At 41.1% G+C, this 25,384-nt stretch overlaps 1 protein-coding gene across 1 annotated transcript in view; it reads right to left on the bottom strand.

Moving 5' to 3' along the window:
• Positions 1 to 25,384, bottom strand: part of PREX1 (phosphatidylinositol-3,4,5-trisphosphate dependent Rac exchange factor 1) — a 248,191-nt gene that overhangs the window by 90,882 nt on the left and 131,925 nt on the right. The window contains exons 10-11 of the mRNA XM_063459441.1: positions 8,106 to 8,250; positions 871 to 971 (exon numbers count right to left, since the gene is read on the bottom strand). Coding sequence (XP_063315511.1) covers positions 871 to 971; positions 8,106 to 8,250 — 246 coding nt within the window. The remainder of the gene's footprint in view (positions 1 to 870; positions 972 to 8,105; positions 8,251 to 25,384) is intronic.

Genomic DNA, 25,384 nt, shown 5'->3' with positions numbered 1-25,384 from the left:
GAATGAATGAACGAACTGGATGGGGAATATATGAACAAACTGGATGGGGAATGGATAAATGAATAAACTGTATGGGCTACAGATGAATAAGTAAACCTGATGGGTAGTGGATAAACGAATAACCTAGATGGGGTATGTGTGGATGGATGAATGAATAAACTCAATTATATATGGATTTGTAAAACGCATTAACAGGGTTTGGGTGAAAAGGAGGAATACAGCAAAACTAGTTATAAGGAGAACCAGGGACAGTTGAGTATAAATGCCGTTTTTTAAGGGGATGTAGATACGTTGCATTCCCAGTTAAACATTGCTATACTGTCAAAATATATTTGATTGCATTTTAGACACAGATTCGTTGTGTACATTTTATATTTTGCTCTACAATGACATATTCGCATTTAACTTTTTTCTACTAGGTCCGCCTCTGGGAGATACCGTCCTGGATCTAAAGCAACCTCCACTCCCATCTGCAGGACAAGTTATGGTACCTTTCGAACACAGCGGTCTATCCTTGGCCTGCCACTTGTTTTAGGACTATAATTCCCATAAACCTCCGCTTGACAATGTGTCAAAGTACAACACAAATACCAAGATTTGCTTAAAACATAACATCAGCTGCAGTAATGTTATCATATATCATTAAACCAGATTTAAAAAATAGAATTTACACCTTTAGCACTTTTAAAGCTCAATTTCTAGACGAGAATTTTATCCGTTTATACATCTATTTATTTTTTTAAAGAAAAAAAAAATGAAGATTACAAACGGGTTGCTCTGTGGATTCAGCCATGTGCAATCCTTTACATGCCATTAGAGTACTCCTAATGTACTCAATTAAATAGTAATGACTTGCCGGCCTGTTCTTACCGTGATGGATGATTCCGTTCTCTAACAGAGCTTGGCCCAAGTTTACACCTTCCTCGGGTTTACCGATCTCTCCATTTTCCATCAGCCAGGACACAAATTCACTGCAGACACAGAATAGAAGAAGTGATCAATCAATGGATTGTTTAAACCCGGTATAAAGACAGTGACAGTAACCAATTTCAAAGCATTCATGTCAAACAATAAAAGAACATTCAGAACATCTTAAAAAGTCAGTGCGGAGAAGCAGAATCATTTGATTTCTTCCTGCTATCACTGTGGGTCAGATTTCTTCTCTCATTACCCGATAAATATGGAATATGATCTGTTACAGAAATGATTTAACATTATATCAATAATGTTCAAATGGAAATTAAATAATATATTGCTTCGGAAAATGTTTTTGTTGTTGTTTTTTTGTCAGTGTTAATGTTTTCCTCATTCTTTCAGTCTCATTGCTGGTTTATCACAATAGTTTGTATTTCTGACAGTTAGATATGAGGAAATAATGTCTCCTTGTCACTGTATGGTATTCTAATCTTTGCTACACATCTCAAGAAAAAAAAAAGAAATTGTTTTTCCCGATAACCTAAGAGAAACCTCCATTCTTAAAGTGACAGCCCAGGTACTCATGCAAATTAGGTTAAAGTTCACCAACGTTGGGTGGTTTTCTTTTTTTTTTTTATATTTATTTATTTATTGTACCAGAGTCCCACGCATCCGGCCCCTCTCTGCCAACCTGCAGTGTTTCTGTCATGATCTATGTTTTTGGGAGTTGTAGTTCAACTGCTACGTACCACTCAAAGAAACCAATCATGTGCCTACTTATGGAATAAGCTTAGCAGTTTTACAGAACGTTAAGGAGGATGATTGCTGAAGCTCAAACTGAGGGACAACAAATGCAGAAAGACAGATACACACACACACACACACACACAAACAAAACAATGTAGAGTACAATGAATGGAATTTGTAAGGGGAAAAGTACAAATAAATAATATAAAAGAAGAAAAAGAAAAATGTAGGGAGGATTCCTTCCCATAAGCTACATGGAGAATCTCTCGGAAAATTATTGGAAAAAGGGGTCTCCATTAGGGTAAAAAGAGTTCTATTAAAATGAATGGTTAAGAAATTTAATTTTGTAGCCTTGAGCGTATGTCCACAAACCAATGAACTCAGGGATATTTACATTTATAGTAAATAGTGAGGAGAGCAAATTAGCCAGTATGTGGAATATCCAAAGAGAAAAGAAACATAATAAAACAGGTGAAAAATAACTGTGATGCGATTATCTCAGCAACTCTATCAACTCCTCGAAGAACAAATAGTGTGATGGGTGACAAATCCCACGTCTACTGTGCCAGAGTCCTAGCTCTGGAGAGGTTAGAGGCCCAACTTCGGCAAGAAGACAACCATCTCTAGTTTCGAGGTAAGTCGATATGTTAACCCGTCTTTCTTGGCCAGCAATGGGCAAGGTTGCCTGCTTTGCTTGCGTGGACTTCCATTTTTTTTTTTTAATCAATATGTAAGTTACCACTTAACATCTGCCACATGAAGACCTTGCTGAAAGGAACAAGTTCCAACCTAGATGTGTGTGGATCTTTTGCAGGAGACTGTGCAAGTCCACTTTAACCGTCACTTATAGATTAGTCACTAAACCAAGCAGTGACCTGTTGGTTCTAAATTTTAGGTTAAAGGGACAAAAACAACTTTAGCTTAATAAAGCAGTTTTGGTGTATAGAGCATGCCCCTGCAGGCTCACTGCTCAATCCTCTTCCATTTAGGAGTTATATCACTTTGTTTATTAACCCTAGTCACACCTCCCTGCATGTGACTTGCACAGGCTTCCTAAACACTTCCTGTAAAGAGTCATCTAACGTTTATCCTTTCTTTAATGCAAGTTCTGTTTAATTTAGATTTTCTTATCCTCTGCTATGTTAATAGCTTGCTAGACCCTCCTGTATGTGATTACATTTCAATATACAGAGCAAGAGATAAAATTGTTCAAGGTAAATTACATCGGATTGAAAGTGAAACCAGTTTTTTTTTTTCATGCAGGCTCTGTCAATCATAGCCAGGGGAGGTGTGACAAGGGCTTCATAAACAGAAGCAAAGTGATTTAACTCCTCAATGGCAGTGAATTGAGCAGTGAAACCTGAGAGTCATGATCTATACACCAAAACTGCTTCATTGAGCTAAAGTTGTTTAGGTGACTATAGTGTTCCGTTAACCCCTTAAGGACCCATGACATGTGTGACATGTCATGATTCCCTTTTATTCCAGAAGTTTGGTCCATAAGGGGTTAAAACAGCCCAAATGAAAACATTTATCCAACTGAGCTATTTTTCTAGTTGAGCTATTTTAGATGACAATTTGAATTTCACTGGTCGTTTTTTTTATTTAGTCAATAACTCTACCTAGCTACACAGCCATATAAAATCTTAACATGTTAACAAGTGATAAGGCAATTTCTTTAGCTGGTTTAAATCCGTAACAAGTTGCCATTGGAAACTGGAAGCCGAATACAAGACAGGTTGATGTGTGTTCTGAAATCGGCACATTTTATTTTCTATAACACCCAAAACTAAAAGTCAATATGCCATCATTTTTTTTTCTACTGTGCAATTAGTCACTTCTTCAGTTTATTACAACTTAATTACTAAAAGTCCATAGAGCCTTTCAATGAAAGCGTGTCTCCTTGGGAACAAGTTAGTGCTAATTGTTTATTATACTTCTGCTCTCTGACATGGTAGCCGTCTCTGTTTTAAGAATGGTTTCATATTGTCAATGCTTCATTAACTTCTCATTATGCTTGATTCATAAACCTTTATATTGTATTCCATTAGAATATTTCACAAAAACTGTCAAAGCGCCACAATAAAGTTAAAGGGGCATCATGTGTAAAAACACACACACAAAAAAAAAAAAAAAAATTCCCCGTGCTTTATATTGGTAATGCATTAAAAACATGAAAAATGTCAAAATAAATATGTAAGCAAGAAAGAAAAAGTAAACTTTGCAGTTCATGGATCTGATGTACTTACACAAGCAACAGCTCATTTCAAGCCAGGAAAACACTCCACCAATCAAAGCCTCTTATTTATGTCTTATCTATGTCTTCTCTCAATGGCAAAGCTTGACGTGTTTTAAACACTTCAAGAGTATTTGAAGCACATAAGTGCCTGCTTTCTGAATAATTACTGTTGAAGTAAAAACACATCAATACACTTCACTTGATGGTCAAGGTTTTTTTTTTCTAATATATATATAGAATTATTTATTTGTTGTTGTTGTTGTTGGTGGTGGTGGTGGTGGAGGGAAAATAAAACCACTTTGAGTGTCCAGGAGCATGACGGCTCACAAAAAAATAAAATAAAAAAAGATAATAGTCAGCAAGTAAATTAGACCAAATGCAGTTAAACGCCGCATGAAGTTGAAGACATTCGTGTCCCTGGCAGACTAAGGAAGGAGACTAAAAAAATGTATTTATTTTCTGACAGCCCTCTTTATTGCTACTAGATCACAAGATTCTTTAGAACCAGCTGTGACCAAATCTTTTTACTTTATTTTATTTTTTAAGGATTAAAATAATTTAAATACATTGAATGGAAAAACCACTTCCTCTTCAACGTCTTTGAAATTTGTCTTTAAAAATGGTTCCCACAAATATACTTCCCTTCCGAGAAGAATCAAAAGCAGAGAGTATGCACAATGGGTTTATGAAATAATAATGCTAAACTTGTTCTTAGCGTGGCTTCACGAGATTTCATTTAGCGAAAATATACTCATGGTCTTAAAGCGAACCTATCAAGACTGGGTCAGCTTAGTGTAGAAAGGAAAAGATAAAAATAAATATTGAAAGGTTGTACAAACTCTGAAAGTGAACCTGTTGTTGAAATGTATACTTTCTTTACACATGATCCTTTTGTTGGTATATTAACAAAAATTGTTTTGTTTTTTTAACTTCAGTTTTACGGAGCTTTAGAGTGTTTTCAGGTATATTCACCTGGTCATAGTGGATCCAGCTCCGTCATTAACCTGCCTTCACAGGCGTGATTACCCATGTCTGGCACAGCCCCCCATGACGCTGATGTAGTAGATTCATTGCCACCACATCAGCCCATTGAACATATTGACGTCAGCCGTCACTTCGTTCTTCCTACCTGCTGAAGACACTGGTTTGGGTTGACATGCGTGCTGTAAATTGGTGCATGTTGAAATTTATGAGCTAATGTCCCTTCCTCAGAATACACGCACATGACAACACATTGAAGTTGGGCCAGAGTACTGCCAGTAGGCATATTTTCTTTCAGACAGACATTGGCATAGAGTCCAATTTATTCCATTAGTCTGTCTGCCTGGAGAGAGAGGGGGAGCAAGAGTTTAGCGTAGGTTTAAAAAAAAAAAAAAATCTATACATTTGCTAGCGATTGGGATAGTACAATATAAAGTGGGACCTCTGTTTACAAATGAAAATCCATTGAAAATAATGCCTCAGTTTACAAAGTTGTTTCGCAATATAAAGCAAGTTTCCCCAGGATGCATTGCACCTGGGAGGTTTATAACACCGCCCCCTGCATGCTGGATCCTGTGGGTAGAACGCATTAAATTCATAAACCTAGGTCCCACTGTATAGATAAAATATGTAGAGGAATTAATTTCTGCCAAGTAGGAAGTGGTTTTGACAGGTACCATTTAAATTATTACACACCTGCTCTCCAACGCTATTGTTACTTCCAGTGACATGACACAGGGCTGCTGGTCTGTCTTTCCTCCATCCTACCTATAGAACTAGTCCAAAACAAAGCGACATATGCTGGTGTATTGTCCTAGTATATACACATCGTGCTCAGAGGAATATCACGGCAACTATAGCGCATAGTAGTAAAAAAAAAAAAAAAAAAAGATGGCTAAGCAAATCAAAAACTATGCTTTCAATAAACAGAAGTATAAAAAAAATCCAATTAATTTAAAATAATTGTGCCAGTTTAATTAGCAGCACAATTTTTGTTCCTTTCTAAGTGGTAATTAAGACCAGCTTTACAATTCGCAGTGTAGTAGATTTAATGCAGCAGGGTATTTGTGTTAAATTACACATTGTAATTTTCCAACTACACACAAAGCCTTACAACGATAACATGGCTGTTGAGAAATGTAATGTCTGTTCAGCCCACTTGTTGCAGCCAATCAATTCGGAAAACCCCACATACCAAAAACAAATTAGCAAAGCAATCCAATTATTGATCTGCATTGATCAGTTTAACAATGACAAAGCGATGCTCCGGACTCAATTGACTGCGAGGAACTCTTGGGGAAGTCAATCAGTTAAAGACTAGACTCAATTTCAATAATCATTTTTGTAACTAGTCTTCGTTTAACTCTTTAGTGGGTGCAGGAGGGCAAACGAATGCCTGCAAATATTTTTACTCCGGTTTACGTTTGGTGTATGTATGATCAATATGCCCACAACCCCCATGTTTCTCAAAGAACTAGCTGTTTACAGAATGTGCTTAGTCGTTATTGAACGGTGATGTAGATAGGAAGTTTTATAAATAATAAGAAGGTGCCCAAGTGACGTTTGAGCTGAAGAAGTCACGTAAGCAAGGGCTAGTTACAAAGACTCCCTTTTTTCAACTCTACCTGTCTCTACCTTTTTTCAAATAACTTTGCCAGTAGTTGAGATATGTTAGTGAATATGCCCTTAGCAGTTTCTCAGAGTCACACGTTAATAAATATAATGCTATGAAGTTGGATAATAATACCATAGAGACCAGGATGTACTTGGAAACTGTAAAAAAAGTAACTTATCATTCCTGGTTAAATACCGTGATATTAACTTGGTCGGTTGGTTGAATAATTTGGATTTTAAGAAAATACTCTGGTGCTGCTGGCTAATACGTGGATGATGATACCATTAGCACTTTTTTCTTGTCATAAAGACTTTTTGTGATGCCGGGGACTCTCATACTAACAATTTGTGGACAATGTAATAAAAGAATTATCTGGACACAGAAAGAGAGGTTTTTAGGTTCTTACTAAAATTGTATCAGCGAGTATATTTACTATTGTATTCAATTGGAAGATATACTTTGGGTAAACCTGGTAACTTCCTGACTCTCATAATTGTACCGTCTATTTGCATTGCTGTGGGTCGAAAAGGTCAAAGGAAGTTATATCCGGACCTAAAGAGAGGAAGGGGAGCCACAATGTCACCTGAATGACATACTTCCTGAGGGTCAGATGGAGGATGTTCTGAATATTCACTTACAAGCATTAACACGTACACTAAATGGTTATATATCACGAGCGCACATTTCACAATAAATCAACCTTCATGAAATATATATTTAATTAATTTCACAAGACAAACCATAAAAAAAGTCTGTCTTGGGCATAGGGAGGGAGGGATGGAGGGATGGAGGGATGGATGGATAGATAGACACACATATATATATTAGTGGACTCATCAAAGGAACTGCTTTATTAAAGTGACAAGCTCCTTCCATTCACAAGCGGAGATATAAAGATTTTATTGAAACACTTTCTAAGAACTGCTGGAAATAGATCTTTGTTGTAAAAGCAGGAAGTAAAGTGGTATCCCCCCTTACAAACATTTTTGTTGCAGCCAAATTCATTTCCCAGACACTTTTCTTTCCTCTCACGTGCTGCTAAAGGTGATACAGTTTTGTTCCATGCATTAAGTCAACTCTAGCGAGCTGTGCAGGAACTATTGGCCATAGCATTTAATAAACATCGAATAGAACCTTCCTATTTATATTCACAATACGGTCACTCTGCAGTCTAGCAAAGAACAATACCAGGGATAGACAAAAGGTAGATCCCCAGTGGTTGCAGATAAGCAATACCCACAATGCTGTGCATAAGGTAGCCAAAGGATGATGGGAGTTACAGTCCTACGGCAGCTAGGAGGGGGCTCTTACTTTTGGCCATCCCTGTTTTATAAGGTCATTCAATGTCTCTTTACGACAAAACCTTTCAAGAGCAGCAAGAATTTGGAGGAGGCTCAGACTGATTTAAAGAAATGTTTCCTTCTTTTGTGAAAGACCTCAAGGGCCCCTAAAATGCATTGATTTGTTCTCTGTTCGTAGTCTTCAAAGAGTGAATAGACTACTCAGTCAGTGGGAGTCTTATTAAGTTGGCTGACTGCTATACTCCACAGTCCCCAGTGCTTCTCAGGTCAGCGACATGAATGACTCTTTTTAGAGAGCGTTACTTACTTTCCATGAAAGCATTTTGGGATCGTGCTGAACTTTCTCCTCCGGTCTTTGATAAGGTTCGATTTTTTGCTCACCATATGATACAGTTTTTCGCCTTTCTCCGCAATCATTACATAGGCGTCTCTCTCCATCCCAAGCTTGAGACCTGAATGAACCAGACAAAATGATCATATATTTATTTTACTGGATAGCAAACTGTACACGTGTTATAGTAGATTGTGAGCTTGTTCGGGCAGGGTTCTCATTAACCTATCTTTCCTGTCAAATTTGTAATAGTTTCTCACCTTTGTTGTTATGTTCACCCATTTATAATATTGTACAGAGCTACAGAATACGTTGGCGCTATATAAATGACGTTAATAATTAATATGATCTATTTAGTTATGCACTCCATAAACACCCAATACTAAATGCATTAAAAGTAACATAGTTATTAAAGTATAGACACACAGACAGCTGGATAGACAGACACAGAGAAAGACAGATATATACAGAAAGACAGAGACAGCTGCATAGATACAGTCAGATAGCTAGTTGTAGACAAAAAGACCGCTAGATAGAGACTGGCACAAACAGACAGCTAGACAGATCGAGACAGCTAGGCAAGTCTAGAAAATAAAATAGAAGTAAATATAAAGTAACAGTTAAATTCTTCAAATAAACTATTTATTTAACAGATACATTTTAACCATGGTGACTTCCTCATGTCCCATGTTCTCTGCTTGAGTGCCCATCTGGCAATCATTGCTCACGTCATTGCAATGTGAACAAGCTACAAGGTGGGCAGAGTAATCTTTGGTCAGGTAAGCCCATGCTCCCAAATGATGACCGCTTCAGATTGCAGTGCACTGCGAGGCAACACAAGGAATGACAGTTGCTGCTGGAATTACAGTTCTGCCTTAAAGGGACACTGCGCAAATTATTATTTTTTTGTTTTCAAAGTCACTTGTTAGAAGACGTACCCCAGTTGAAAATAGGCATGCATTTATTTATATTTATTTTTTTTAATTTGAGGGATATCTAAGAGCAGCTTGCAAAAGCTGCAATTCTCTTGTCTGCAGCCTTTACAAGCCCTCCCCTTCTAACCCCGCCCAGACTTTCTGTGGCTGTCCAATCACAGACTTCCAATGCAGCTCAATGAGAAGAAGTCTTTACAAGGCAGGTGCTCTGGGCAGTTGTTGCCTCTTGAGTTTAGCTCCAATGACCTAACCAAACCAGGAAGTAACAGGACCGGTTGTCTGATTGACAGCCAGGGTTAATTTATAAAAGTGCCAATTTCTATTGAAATCTGAACTTATTGTAAAATGAGAAAGAAAACAAGGAACACACATCAAACTAAAGTGCTTTTTTGGGGTCTAAATGTCTCTTTATACTGTTAAGAGGCCCTTCTAAACGTTTTGCTGGTGGTCACTCCCAATGGTACTGGACACAATTATCCCAGGTACATCCTCTTCATTGCTACCACTTATAATTTAGGTTTTTTTTCCTCAGTACTTCCTGTTTCTTACACAGTGGTCACAGCTGTGCACTCACTGTGCAAAGAATGCAAAAAAAATAATTGCTTCCTCCGTCTACTAAAATCTGTAATTTAAACTATGCTGAGCTCTGTCAAGATCTGAAGACTTCTACACATGTAGTTCTGGTAGCATCAAAAAGCCCTTATGGATGCTGGTTTTCTAGCTATACACCCTCAATGTCAGACTAAAATTAGTCCGAAAATCCCTAAGGAAGGGAAAAAATTGACAACTAATTATCACTCATTTTAACAGGTCTAATTGCGTTTTTCCAGGTGTGCCATCGCCAATTTAAGCCAATACATGAAATATGTAAAGCTATTTCCAGTGTTAATGGGTGTCACATTGCTGCTTTAAATGTGACAGATGAGGTGATCGAACGACCATATAGAACAAGTTTTACGTGAACCATTATTCTCGGATTTGTCATATTTGTCCACCAAGTCTGTTACAAGTTTGCTTCATGGTGACAGGAGTTGCCATAAAGCAAGACCATTAGAATGTTTGCGTAACTTTATTTAAATCAGCATTCTAAATGGAATTATTTATATTACCCGGTCAAATTCCATTAACACAGGGGGGTGCCCTAAGGTAGATGCCCAGATGTTGCAGAACTACAACTCCCATGATGCTTTGCGTGCCTTTAGAATTAGAAAGCATCATGGAATCTGAAGTTTTAGAACATCTGGGGATCTATCTTCTGGGCACCTGTGCTTTAAAACATATACAACATCATTTGGCTACATATATGTTACCTAAAGCCTTTAGAAAGAAAAAAATACATTGATTCTCCTGTTTAAAAGCTAAGAATTCTGCATTTTGTTGAGGTCTTTTTTTTTTTTTTTAAGGGTGTGGAAGGAAAACATGTGAAAATGTTTAAAGATTTAACGTCAGCTGGTACCAACATGAGCGTCTGTGCTTTGTTCTTTAAAACGACCTTCCAAGCGCAACGCGTGCTAAGGGTTTTTCCTTTTCAGAAACATTTGTTTTGAACGCGATCCCAGAAGACGCGGAGCAGGCTGTGTCACAATTACTGCGTTGGTTTTCATCAATGAACAGGCCGCAAATATGAGATAATGAATTTCGCAGTGGAGTCATGAAAGGTTTGTGTAAAAAATAAATAAATAAATCTGAGTGTTTTATTTTAATGCACACCTGCCAACCAGAAAGCTTTCAGCTTTATTAAATGTATTTATTTATTAAATTACTGCATTGCTTTTTGTTTTTCCAATTGTCTTACGTTTAGAAATAATTAATCTTAACCTTTTTCTCTCTCTCAGCAAAGTTCAGTGCGATATGCGTAGTGAACAAAACCTGCATGGATTATTAACCCCCAGTCTACCATTCTCCTTCCGCCTGAAATGAAAGGGTTACTCAAAGCAGAGCACTTCACTGATTTGATGTGGTCATGGTGTCTGGAGATCCACATCTGGGGCCACCAGGGAACTGCCTCAGGCAGCTTGGTCCTGAAGACCGGTTAAGGAGCCCATCAGTGGGCAGGTATGCCTCTTTTCTGGACAGGCCCTCCTATTAAAGGATTTGTTGGTGACACACTCTCAGGGCCAATTTTTGGGAGGTATGGGAGCCTGCTTGTACGGTGTTTCACTTTAAAACGTTGCACACACAGATGAAATGTTCTTTGTGGTCAGAGGTGTAAGTCTACCCATGCCAAGCCCAGAACAAAAGCTCTGTGCTGGCCTTTGTTAATCCAGGAAGGACCTCTAGTCTGGAAGACAGCCACTAGGGCCACTCCTAGTCTTGTAATGTAAACATTGCAGTTTCTCAATAATGGCAATAATTACAGAGTTAAACTGAGAGGGACACTGCACACAGACCATTTCAATGAGCTGAAGTGGTCTGGTCTGGGTGCCTATAGTGTCACCTTAATGAGTGCTACAATCTGGATCTATTTATAATGAGTTACTAGTGGTGCACCCCAAGATTAAACATGCCACACCTGTCTTTTCTACTATTCTACTGCAAATACACACAGTGTAGCAAGGGCTCTCGTTTCTCAGTTTCTGTAACGTATTGGTAGATGCGTTTGATGCGTAATTTAATCAGGCAATCATTAGCACTTTGCTACGTTGTTGGCAAGGTGGTCTAGAACAGGATCTGAATTACATCATTTTTCTTTAGCGAACCCGTGTAATCATATTATGTATCATTTACTTTACAATAATACCTTTCCACTTTCTGCAGCTTTGCCAGAATAATCAGAGGCTGACATCAACGTTCGCATTCGTGAGACAGTTTAAATATAACCTCAGACACAAAAGGAATTGAAAGAATTTGCGCAAATCACTACGTTTTGGCTGGACTATTCCCAACACTCTGCCTCTGATCAAACACTCTGTAACGTTTGACAACCTTCGTTTGAAGAAAAAATAATAAAACTGGTCTTTAAAAACATTTCATTTAATGTAAATATGCAATACAGATAGTTCCAACAGTGAGAGAAAAGAAAGAATTTAGCAAAAAATAAATAAATGACACATTATTTGAAAGATTTTAAGGAGTGAATTACTTGGCGTATATCCATTATTATTTTTCTTTAACCCTTTCACCCACAATAAAAGTGTGATGTAATTCCAGTAAAATACAAGTTTAGCAGGCTAAGATTGCCACAAGGCATATGTATGTATATGTGTTTGTAGTATCAGTTAGTTAATAACACGTAGCTAAGATACTGTCATCACTGTACTGACCAGGTGCAGGAATGTAAGAACTGGAATTACGCGTCCCTCTCCTTTGTATCAGATGAGCCACGTGGTTAGACCGGATGGATGAGTTTAGACTCTATTCATTAAATAGGTTAAGGGTATGTGTGGGTGTAGTTAATTGTGGGAGGAGCTACAGTGCTATATAAGGAATGTACTCTATGTATTCAGTACTCAGACTTTGCTGTATTTTGGTGACGCTAGTCCCTCTGAGTCCCGATCGGTGATCCAATAAAGAATCTCTTCCTTCCTGAAGAAACCTGTGTCCATCTCTCTGTGCTTGGCTTCCGTCAGTTTCTCCGGTATCATTTGGTGCATTGGCCGGGAAGCTCATCGTTCAACGGTAGCTGAGAGGCAGAGGCGTGAGACGGTCTATCTTTGCCCACGTTCTCTACGGCTGCACCCCTGAACTTCTGCGTGGACCTCCCTTCGTCTCGGCGCCACTGGTCTGTTGTCCAGGAGATCATCGGCCTCTACGTGAGAAGTGCTGGGGTGTCCCCGTCGATGAGTGTGAACTCAGGTTCAGGAACGAGGAGGTAAGATAACTGCTGTTTTAGACGGCAGGACCCGCTAGGGGTATACCGATTGTGCGGTAGGCCCAAAGGGGTTTTTGAATCTGTATCTGCCCCCTCTGTCGGAGGGAAGGAGCGAAGGCGCACCGCTCGATCGAACGCTCTTTAGTCAGACCGTTTGATTTGGTTAGTCAGGCGGGGTCCTGGTGTAAGATAGCCCTAGCCGGACACCGGTGTCTTGTCTAGACTAGCGTTCTAGGGTGTATATTACGCTCGCTAGGTCGGAGGGACCGGGAGACTAAGCGGCGCCTGTGTAAATTCGGTTCGCTAGTTCTCATCCTATCTGGGCTAAGTGGGAAGGCGTGTAAATTTGGAACCCACTAGACTTTTGATAGTACGACTAAGAGGCGCCTGTGTAAATTCGGATCTCTAGCTCGTTGTATAGTGCGACTAAGAGGCGCCTGTGTAAATTCGGTTCTCTAGCTCGCTATGTATATGTGGTGATTGGGCAGTGTGGCTAACCAAAACGGGTGTATATAGTTTTAGGTAGTCCATTCAAGGTACTGGCCAATAGTTTAGTTGGGAATTGTAAATGTGTTAACGATTGTTTTAGTAAAGTGTATATCTTGTTAGATAGCGCGAGCTCAGCCGTCTAGCGAGAGTGTTAATAGTGTGTTGCTGTATTATAGTGCACGGTACCATAACCCTGTATATTTACTGACATTATATAATAAGTACTAATCATTGTCGTCCATTGCATGTTTAACACCATAACCACTAATAATTGTATTGTGACCTTAACTTGTGCTTTGACCTATGCTAACCGTACTGTAACCGCTATTTGTAAAAGACGATGTTACTGGGGTGTGTTATAGACGGGTAATTCGTATATAGAGAATTATAGCGTGGGTGACTGTGTAGTTACGCCAAAGGGCATAATATTGATTATATAGTGACTGGTGTAGCAGCTGTGTGTGTACGGGAATTCCCTGAGTGTTTATTGTTATTGTGTACGTTTCACTTGGTAACCGTACCACGTGGTGCTGTTGCCAGAGGAAACGGGTGTGACTGTTGAATAGTACGCGTGTATAGTAATCGTTGTCGACGACGTTCCACTGTTAAATATGGGTGCGTCGCAGTCAACGATTCCGGATCCCTTAGGATGTATGGTTAAGAATTTTAAAAAGGGATTCAAAGTTTGTGATTTTGGGGTTAAGATGTCCCCTGTACGTTTGGTCACTTTGTGCACTAGGGAGTGGCCTACTTTGGTTGCGGCATGGCCGCCACGTGGCAGTTTGGATCCAACTCTGGTACAGCGCTTACACGTGGCTGTATCAGGTAGGCCTGAACTTTACGGCCAGTTTCCTTATATTGATTGTTGGAGACAGGCCGTAAATGACTCGCCAAAATGGCTCCGGACATGCCACGAGGAGCAGTGTCGCCTCATGGTAGCTAGGACTTGTTCGTCCACTAGGACTGGTGTTAGGCCCATTTTGGACACGCCCCCTGAGTCCGAGATCCCTTTGCCGCCCCCTTACTTTCCGGTAAGAGGAAGTGACGCAAATACAGGAAGTCCTGTAACCCTTCCCTCATTACCCTCATCCACTTCCGCTTCCTCCTCCAGTACAGGATCCACCCCCCCTCGTACTAAATCTCCCCTTCCGGAACCAGAACCCACCCCCATTAGAAACGAATATCCTGATTTGGCGCCACTTCAGACTTCCGGTCAAGCTTCATCTAGCTCGGCCCGAAGTGTTCTATTCACTACCTTTTCCCAAAACCAACCTCCCACATCCCCATACCCTATATCTCCCCGACCGGAACCCATGACTGACGCTTCCCTACGTAGCCCCATCCAAACCCGACAGTTGACTGGTGCCCAACAATTAAAGCACTATCAGATGCCTCTTCGCTTAAATCCCGGGTCAGCTTATATCGATGCCGCAGGTCAAATGGCACACGCTGACCCTGTCTTCGTATATGTCCCTTTCACCACTACCGACCTTTTAAACTGGAAGACCCATAATTCCTCGTATACTGAGAAACCACAAGCCATGACTGATCTGTTCACCTCAATAGTACAGACACATAATCCGACATGGGCTGATTGCCAGCAGTTATTAATGACTTTATTTAACAATGAGGAAAGGACAAGAATAAATCAAGCAGCCATTAAAGCATTAGAGGATAGAGCCCGTGCTTTGAACCAAGCTAATCCAGCAGCATGGGCCGCAACACATTATCCCAACACTGATCCCGATTGGAACGTAAATGGTGCTGATATGGTTCAACTCAGAGCCTATAGAGACGCTATAATTGCTGGCATGAAAGCCGGAGGAAAGAAAGCCATTAACATGTCGAAGACAGTTGAGGTGATCCAGAAAAGCGATGAAGCGCCCAGTGTCTTTTATGACCGATTATTGGAGGCGTACCGCTTGTACACCCCCTTTAATCCGGAAGACGCAGACAATTCCCGAATGGTTAACTCCGCCTTTGTCAGCCAAGCTTACGGAGATATTAAGCGCAAGCTACAAAAGTTAGAAGGGTTTGCAGGTATGTCAATCTCCCAACTAATGGAGGTAGCTAATAAGGTCTATATGAATAGGGAAACAGAAAGCAAGAAAGAGGAGGAGCGCAAGATGCGTAAAAAGGCTGATATGCTAGCGGTAGCGATCGCAGGCGTAGATAAACGGGGCCCAGATAGAGGCAATAATAGATGGAGTAGGGAGCCTTTGAGTAGGGATCAGTGTGCGTATTGCAAGGAAGAAGGGCATTGGAGGAACGAATGTCCGCAAAGAGAGCAGTACGAGAGAGACCAACCCAGGGCAGGCTACGGAAACTTTAGAGGCAGAGCGAGAGGTAGAGGAGGTCCCGGAGGGAGTAATGGTTATAGAGGGAGTAATGGGAACAGAGGAAGTGTTAGGGAAGACAGGTATATTCCAGCAGCGCAAAGGTCTCGCGATAGAGAAGGTAGGGACTTTGTAGGATTGGCTGACACGGTCATGGAGGACTATTGATACCGACCGGGCTCCATCCCCCTTGGTCGAGCGGAGCCTATGGTCGATGTATCAATAGGGGGGAAAAGGAGTGCGTTCATGATCGACACTGGTGCTGAACATTCAGTGGTGACTAATCTAGTTGCTCCTCCATCTGGAAGGACTATTACTGTGATAGGAGCAACTGGAAGAAGTGCTGAAAGACCGGTTCTTAAAAGTCGACTCTGTACATTGGGAGGCCACGTAGTAAAACACCAATTCCTTTATATGCCTGAATGTCCAGTCCAATTGCTGGGACGTGATATGCTATCCAAATTACAAGCGCAGATTACGTTCCTACCAGATGGAACAACATCTTTAAAGTTTAATGGACCTTCAGGTATTATGACTTTATCCGTACCAAAGGAAGAAGAGTGGCGACTTTATACAGTGTTGACTAGCCAAAACCCTAGGAGTGATGAGACATTGTTTAACATACCAGGAGTTTGGGCAGAGAACAACCCACCAGGACTGGCCCGCAATATTCCACCAATAAAAATTGAACTGAAACATGGGGTTTATCCAGTGAGCCTAAGACAATATCACATTCCGCAGAAGGCTAAGAAGAACATCCAATCCTATCTGGATAAGTTCATACGGTATGGTATCCTAAAATTCTGTACTTCCCCCTGGAACACCCCATTGCTGCCTGTTCAAAAGCCCGGCACAGATGAGTATCGACCTGTGCAGGACTTAAGAGCAGTCAATGATGCGGTTGTTAGTATACATCCAGTTGTACCCAATCCATATAACCTGCTTGCTTTAATTCCGGGCGGGGCTACTTACTTCACAGTCTTAGATCTCAAAGATGCCTTCTTTTGCCTCCGAATTGCCGCAGAAAGTCAATGTATTTTCGCTTTCCAGTGGGAGAACGCTGTAACGGGCTCAAAACGCCAAATGACTTGGACAAGACTGCCCCAAGGGTTTAAAAATTCACCTACCCTATTTGGTTCAGCCCTAAGTCAAGATCTATTGGATTTCGAGTCCATCCCAGGAGAGTGTGTATTGTTACAATATGTAGATGACTTGTTGATAGCAGCAGTTACAAAAGAAATCTGTCAGCAAGCAACGCACGATCTACTACACATTCTCTGGAAGGCAGGATACAAGGTGTCTAGAAAGAAGGCTCAGTTGTGTTTGCCAACTGTCAAGTATCTAGGATTCCATATCTCTGAAGGTCAAAGAATTATGGGGCCAGAGAGAAAAGAAGCTGTCTGCCAAATACCAATACCCAAGAATAGAAGACAAGTGCGAGAATTCTTGGGGGCAGCAGGCTTCTGTAGGATATGGATTCCCAGTTATGCGATACTAGCAAAACCTCTGTACGCAGCTATCAAAGGTACAGAGCACGACCCCTTCTTATGGACCCAAGAACAGCAAACGGCATTTGAAGATGTGAAGAAGGCTTTGATGAGTGCCCCAGCATTAGGTCTACCTGATCACACACGACCATTCTACTTATATGTACACGAGCAAAGAAGAATGGCTGTGGGAGTATTGACACAGTACTTGGGATCATGGCAAAGACCTGTTGCCTACATGTCTAAGCAACTGGATGCAGTGGCCAGCGGACTTCCACCTTGTCTAAGAGCCGTAGCTGCAGCCGCCCTGCTAGTAGCTGAAGCCGATAAACTCACTCTGGGTCAAGAACTTTATGTACGAGTCCCACATGCAGTACAGACGTTGTTGGATTACAAAGGAAATCATTGGTTTAGTAATAGCCGTATGACCAAGTATCAAGCAATGTTGTGTGAAAACCCAAGAGTGCATTTAGAGACTGTAAACACCTTAAATCCAGCTACCCTTTTGCCACAACCTACTGAAAGTCAACATGATTGTTTGGAAGTAATGGATGAAGTATTCTCAAGTAGACCAGATCTTCGTGATTTTCCCATCCAGAACCCCGATGTTCAATATTACACCGACGGCAGTAGTTATGTGAAAGAAGGGATCCGCTATGCAGGATATGCAGTGACAACAATAGACAAGGTGATAGAAGCTCGGCCACTGGCGAAAGGAACATCAGCACAAAAGGCAGAATTAATAGCACTAACACGAGCGTTACAATTGGCTGAAGGTTTAAGAGTAAATATCTATACGGACTCTAAGTATGCGTTTTTAACCACTCATGCCCACGGAGCTTTGTATAAAGAAAGAGGACTACTGAATTCAGAAGGCAAAGAAATCAAGTACGCAGCTGAAATCCTACAACTATTGGAAGCAGTGTGGGAGCCGAAAGAAGTCGGTATCATACATTGTCGAGCGCATCTGAGAGGAGATGGTGATGTAACCAAGGGAAATCGGATGGCAGATAGTGCAGCTAAGCGTGCTGCTGAATCAGGAAGACAGGAGTATGTAGGGCATATAGCTGCTCTTATACCAACTCCACTGTCCCAATGGACTCCAGTTTATACAGCTCAAGAAGAGGAGTGGTTAAAGACTGAACCGGGAAAGTATCTGGAGAACAAGTGGTATCAGCTAGAAGATGGAAGAATAGTTATACCAGCATCGCTAGCGGTAGAAATTGTCCAAAATTATCACAACGGGACACATTCTGGGAGAGACCGTACTGAAGAATCTCTTAGAAAACATTTCTACATACCAAGATTGTCCAACTTGACTCAGGCCATTGTACGCAGATGTGTAACGTGTGCTAAGAATAATGCAAGACAAGGACCAGTAAAGCCACCAGGAGTTCAGTTTATGGGGGGACTCCCCATGTCCGATCTACAAATAGACTTTACAGTGATGCCTAAATCGGGTGGACATCGTTACCTGCTGGTAATTGTGTGCACCTATTCAGGCTGGGTAGAAGCATGTCCTACTCGTACAGAGAAAGCAGGAGAAGTTGTGAGATTCCTGCTACGAGAAATAATACCCCGATATGGACTACCCTGTTCTATAGGATCGGACAATGGTCCAGCTTTTGTTCATCAGTGCCTACAACAACTGACTCATATGCTTGGTATAAAGTGGAGGCTTCATACTGCATATAGACCCCAGAGTTCTGGTAAGGTAGAGAGAATGAATAGAACTATAAAGAACCAGTTGGCTAAAATGTGTCAGGAAACCCAACTTAAGTGGAACGTTCTCTTACCTATAGCCTTATTGCGAATCCGCAGTACCCCTACCAGAAGGATGGGCCTCTCTCCTTTTGAAATCATGTATGGGCGACCACCTCCCGTACTTGGTAACTTAAGGGGGGACTTGAGTCAGTTGGGAGAAGGAATTACCCGGCAGCAGGTTGTAGAGTTGGGTAAGACTATGGAGGAGGTACAGAAATGGGTACAAGATAGATTACCTGTGAATATTTATCCCCCTGTTCATAGTTATCATCCAGGAGATCAAGTGTGGATTAAAGAGTGGAATAATGTACCGTTAGGGCCCAAGTGGAGAGGTCCTTATGTTGTTCTTTTGTCTACCCCTACAGCGATAAAAGTAGCAGAAGTGACTCCGTGGATACATCACTCCAGGGTTAAACCAGCAGCAGTCGATTCTTGGCAAGTTACAGCAGATCCAGAGAATCCCTGCAAGATCCGGTTAAAACGCACTACTCAGTCGGAGTAACGAGGAATTATTGTGGATTACAAATTTTATTGTTACAGGTGTGAGTGAGAAGGCCATAATAAAGCCTGTCCGCTTACCATCACATAGTGTATAAGCCAGGAAAGTCTCGAAGGGACACCTGTGAAGATGAGCAGAACTCCATTCCCTGCAGCCCCTCACATCCTGGAAGCTGAGGCGCCATCGCACGGACGAAGACTGAGGATGACGGCGAAAGATGTGCTTTTGATAGTGTTTATTTATATGTGTTTTTATATTCAGGAAGGTAGAGGTACCGACACTCCTAGCTGTGAGGTATGCATTAAGACTACGAGAACAGGTAACCATATTTCCCAAACCCTAATTTGGCATTCACAATACGAATGTAAAGGAGATGTATCGAGATGTAGATACTTAAATATAGATTATAGTGTGTGCCATTTAGGAGTAGGAGAACCTAAGTGCTTCAGTCCGGAGTATCAGCCTCGTACAATTTGGTTGACTCTCAGGAATGGAGATCCTCAGGGGACCCTAATTAATAAAACGGTGTTAGAATCCGTACATTCTTCGGGTGTTCTGCTATTTGATGCGTGTAAAGCGATATCGAGTGGTAGAAAGCCGTGGAATGTATGTGGGGATCTTAGATGGGAGAGGACGTATGGGTCTAACGATAAATATATTTGTCCCAGTAGCAAAAATAAATATGTAAGTCCTAGATGCCCAAATAGAGATTATAACTTTTGCCCATATTGGTCTTGTGTGGGGTGGGCAACTTGGGGACAGACAGTAGACAAAGACATGATAGTGACTAAGTTGCCGACTAGCCCTTATTGTAAGTCTATGGAATGCAACCCAGTCCATATACTCATTAATAACCCCGACAAGTTCTTAGATAAGTATGGAAATTTATTTGGGTTTCAAATATACGGGACGGGTTTAGATCCTGGGACATTATTGTTTATAGGAATAGAGACTGATACGGTATCCTCCCAGACTCATCAAGTATACCATTCCTTTTACGAAGAGATGAGTATAGATAATAAGATCCCCCATAATGCTAAAAACCTGTTCATCGATTTAGCTGAAAGTATTGCCGGTAGTCTTAATGTTACCAACTGCTATGTGTGTGGAGGTACTAACATGGGAGACCAATGGCCTTGGGAAGCAAAGGAGGTAATGTCCGGTTCTGAGGCAGTTGACCAATTAATATCTACACAAGCCGATTATCATATGAGTGTTAGAGGTAAATCTGAGTGGAGATTAAAGACCTCCATCATAGGTTATGTTTGCATAGCAAGGAAAGGAATAATGTATAATACTTCTGTAGGAGAATTAACTTGTCTAGGGCAAAAAGCTTATGATGATGATACAAAGAATACAACTTGGTGGTCGGCTTCAAATGTCTCAGAACCATCTAACCCGTTTGCTAGATATGCCAATTTAAAGGATGTGTGGTTTGATCTATCCATCACATCTACTTGGAGAGCCCCAGCAAATTTGTACTGGATCTGTGGTAAGAAAGCCTATTCGGAGCTGCCACAGGACTGGGAAGGGGCATGTGTGTTGGGTATGCTCAAACCATCCTTCTTCTTGTTACCGATTGAAACAGGTGAGACTTTAGGTGTTAAAGTGTATGATGTGAATCATAGGAAGAAAAGGGGACCCATAGAGATAGGCGCCTGGGAAGATGATGAATGGCCTCCCCAGCGTATTATAGATTACTATGGGCCAGCCACGTGGGCTGAGGATGGTACCTTTGGTTATAGAACCCCTATTTATATGCTCAACCGTATTATAAGATTACAGGCGGTGGTTGAGATTATCACAAATGAGACATCACAAGCGCTCAATCTTCTAGCGAAGCATAACACCAGGATGAGGACAGCAGTCTACCAAAATAGATTAGCCTTGGATTACCTTTTGGCAGTAGAGGGAGGTGTATGTGGGAAGTTTAACCTAAGTAATTGCTGTCTTCAAATAGATGACGAAGGGCAAGCAATAGCTGAGCTTACTAGCCATATGGTTAAACTAGCGCATGTGCCTACTCAGGTATGGAAAGGGTACAATCCAAGTAGTTGGTTTGGTAGCTGGTATGAGTGGTTTGGAGGGCTTAAGGCAGTGGTAGGTGGAGTCCTACTGATTTTACTGTTGTGTCTACTCCTACCGTGTCTTATACCCTTAGTAGTTAGGTCTGTGCAAAGCCTGATAGGAAGTATAGCAGAGAGGAAGGCTGCTGCACAGATAATGGCGATATATAAGTATAAGGCTCTAGATCAGGGAGAACCAATGCAAGAAGATGAATGTTGAAGATTCACATCATAAGATAAGTCTGGTCTGGTTCATGGTAACCTGAGGTATATGCAAACCAAGGTTAAGTGATGCCTCAAGTAATTGTGAAATATCAGAGGCATCAAAGGGGGGAATGTGATGTAATTCCAGTAAAATACAAGTTTAGCAGGCTAAGATTGCCACAAGGCATATGTATGTATATGTGTTTGTAGTATCAGTTAGTTAATAACACGTAGCTAAGATACTGTCATCACTGTACTGACCAGGTGCAGGAATGTAAGAACTGGAATTACGCGTCCCTCTCCTTTGTATCAGATGAGCCACGTGGTTAGACCGGATGGATGAGTTTAGACTCTATTCATTAAATAGGTTAAGGGTATGTGTGGGTGTAGTTAATTGTGGGAGGAGCTACAGTGCTATATAAGGAATGTACTCTATGTATTCAGTACTCAGACTTTGCTGTATTTTGGTGACGCTAGTCCCTCTGAGTCCCGATCGGTGATCCAATAAAGAATCTCTTCCTTCCTGAAGAAACCTGTGTCCATCTCTCTGTGCTTGGCTTCCGTCAGTTTCTCCGGTATCAAAAGGTGTTACTATTATTTAAGAAGCTTTTAACAAGAACTTTTTTTTTTTTTTTTTATATATTTAAAAGACATTTGTCAAATAGACATTTTATTATGGTTATTATCCATTAGTCATAATAGGGCAGACTATCCATTGTTTGGGAGGTTTACGGGGTTATTCAATAAAGTGAGAATTTAAATGCATTTCAAATTTAAGGTTAAAAAAAATAAAAAATAAATAAAAAAATAAGACAGGACAAATGTCAGCTATGCTTCCAGTAGTTTGGCCTTAAAATTTACATTAAAACACACTTTGAATTCACACTTTAGGGAAGAACCCAGTTAGTTTTAATGGAGGACAAGTTGTCAGCAGGAGGGCAAGTGAGACTCTTTGTCCATCAGAACAAACCTCGCCCCACTACCAATATGTGCCTGTGGACACTCATGTCCTGTGTCCTGCTATGACAATGCCGTCATGTCCAAAACATTGCCATGGGCTGAGTGCTTTCTCTGCCCTAGTTCCCAAGTAGATGTTTTGATGTGGTATCTGGCTTTTATCAATCCTATAAATATTACAAATATTAATAAACATTATCCAGTATTGGTATCGGACTCATGCATGACACTGTATCAATCGAAAGCCCCTCAGAAATGATTCCATAATTTCTTTTAGGGGTTTCCTCTCTATATTTTGGGTACAACATTATATATCTATATATATATATATATCAGTGGCGTACTAAGGGGGGGCCCCGGGTGCCACTGACTAGGGGGGTGCCATGACTTCCAGTGTCATGTGTCACCCCCCATCATTACGCTGCGCACAGCCGCAGCACCTTTGCGGCCAAACACCGGCGGGACTTCCTTCTTTATGAGGAGGAGGGGGAGGAGCGTTGCGGGCCGCGGCGTCGCAACGCCGTCAGTCCGCCTTCACGGATCTTCAGCGGAAGGATCCATTTCCGGGCGGTGAGGCACCCAGTGGTCGGACTCGGCGGGCATCATCAAAATGTAAGTATAAAGTAGTTATTTTATGTCTGGGGCTGAATTAATTAGAGGGGGGTGTATTAATTAGAGGGGGGTGGATTAATTAAAGGGGGGGGTATATTAATTAGAGGGGGGTGTAATAATTAGAGGGGGGTGTATTAATTAGAGGGGGTGTATTAATTAGAGGGGGGTGTATTAATTAGAGGGGGTGTATTAATTAGAGGGGGGTGTATTAATTAGAGGGGGGTGTATTAATTAGAGGGGGTGTATTAATTAGAGGGGGTGTATTAATTAGAGGGGGGTGTATTAATTAGAGGGGGTGTATTAATTAGAGGGGGGTGTATTAATTAGAGGGGGTGTATTAATTAGAGGGGGTGTATTAATTAGAGGGGGTGTATTAATTAGAGGGGGGTGTATTAATTAGAGGGGGGTGTATTAATTAGAGGGGGTGTATTAATTAGAGGGGGGTGTATTAATTAGAGGGGGGTGTATTAATTAGAGGGGGTGTATTAATTAGAGGGGGGTTTATTAATTAGAGGGGGGTGGATTAATTAGAGGGGGTGTATTAATTAGAGGGGGTGTATTAATTAGAGGGGGTGTATTAATTAGAGGGGGTGTATTCATTAGAGGGGTGTATTAATTAGAGGGGGGTGTATTAATTAGAGGGGGTGTATTAATTAGAGGGGGGTGTATTAATTAAAGGGGGGTTTATTAATTAAAGGGGGGTTTATTAATTAAAGGGGGGTGTATTAATTAGAGGGGGTGGATTAATTAGAGGGGGGTGTATTAATTAGAGGGGGGTGTATTAATTAGAGGGGGGTGTATTAATTAGAGGGGGGTGTATTCATTAGAGGGGGTGTATTAATTAGAGGGGGTGTATTAATTAGAGGGGGTGTATTAATTAGAGGGGGTGTATTCATTAGAGGGGTGTATTCATTAGAGGGGTGTATTCATTAGAGGGGGGTGTATTAATTAGAGGGGGGTGTATTAATTAGAGGGGGGTGTATTAATTAGAGGGGGGTGTATTAATTAGAGGGGGGTGTATTAATTAGAGGGGGTGTATTAATTAGAGGGGGGTGTATTAATTAGAGGGGGGTGTATTAATTAGAGGGGGGTGTATTAATTAGAGGGGGTGTATTAATTAGAGGGGGGTGTATTAATTAGAGGGGGTGTATTATTAAAGGGGGGTTTATTAATTAGAGGGGTGGATTAGAGGGGTTGTATTATGTATTAAATAGAGGGGGTGGATTAATTAGAGGGGGTGGATTAATTAGAGGGGGTGTTTTAATTAGAGGGGTGGATTAATTAGAGGGGGTGGATTAATTAGAGGGGGGTGTATTAATTAGAGGGGGGTGTATTCATTAGAGGGGGGTGTATTCATTAGAGGGGGGTGTATTCATTAGAGGGGGTGTATTCATTAGAGGGGGGTGTATTCATTAGAGGGAGGTGTATTAATTAGAGGGGGTGTATTCATTAGAGGGGGTGTATTCATTAGAGGGGGGTGTATTAATTAGAGGGGGTGTATTAATTAGAGGGGGTGTATTAATTAGAGGGAGGTGTATTAGAGGGGGTGGATTAATTAGAGGGGGGTGTATTAATTAGAGGGGGTGGATTAATTAGAGGGGGGTGGATTAATTAGAGGGGGTGGATTAATTAGAGGGGGGTGTATTAATTAGAGGGGGGTGTATTAATTAGAGGGGGGTGTATTAATTAGAGGGGGGTGTATTAATTAGAGGGGGTGTATTAATTAGAGGGGGGTTTATTAATTAAAGGGGGGTGGATTAATTAGAGGGGGTGGATTAATTAGAGGGGGGTGTATTAATTAGAGGGGGGTGTATTCATTAGAGGGGGGTGTATTCATTAGAGGGGGGTGTATTCATTAGAGGGGGTGTATTCATTAGAGGGGTGTATTCATTAGAGGGGGGTGTATTAATTAGAGGGGTGTATTCATTAGAGGGGGGTGTATTAATTAGAGGGGGTGTATTAATTAGAGGGGGGTGTATTAATTAGAGGGGGGTGTATTAATTAGAGGGGGTGTATTAATTAGAGGGGGGTGTATTAATTAGAGGGGGTGTATTAATTAGAGGGGGGTTTATTAATTAAAGGGGGGTGTATTAAT

Source organism: Pelobates fuscus, chromosome 6 (assembly GCF_036172605.1).
Source record: "Pelobates fuscus isolate aPelFus1 chromosome 6, aPelFus1.pri, whole genome shotgun sequence".
Classification (NCBI taxonomy): domain Eukaryota; kingdom Metazoa; phylum Chordata; class Amphibia; order Anura; family Pelobatidae; genus Pelobates; species Pelobates fuscus.
Note: the sequence above shows the minus strand (reverse complement) of the source record. Positions and strands in the feature narration are given on the sequence as shown.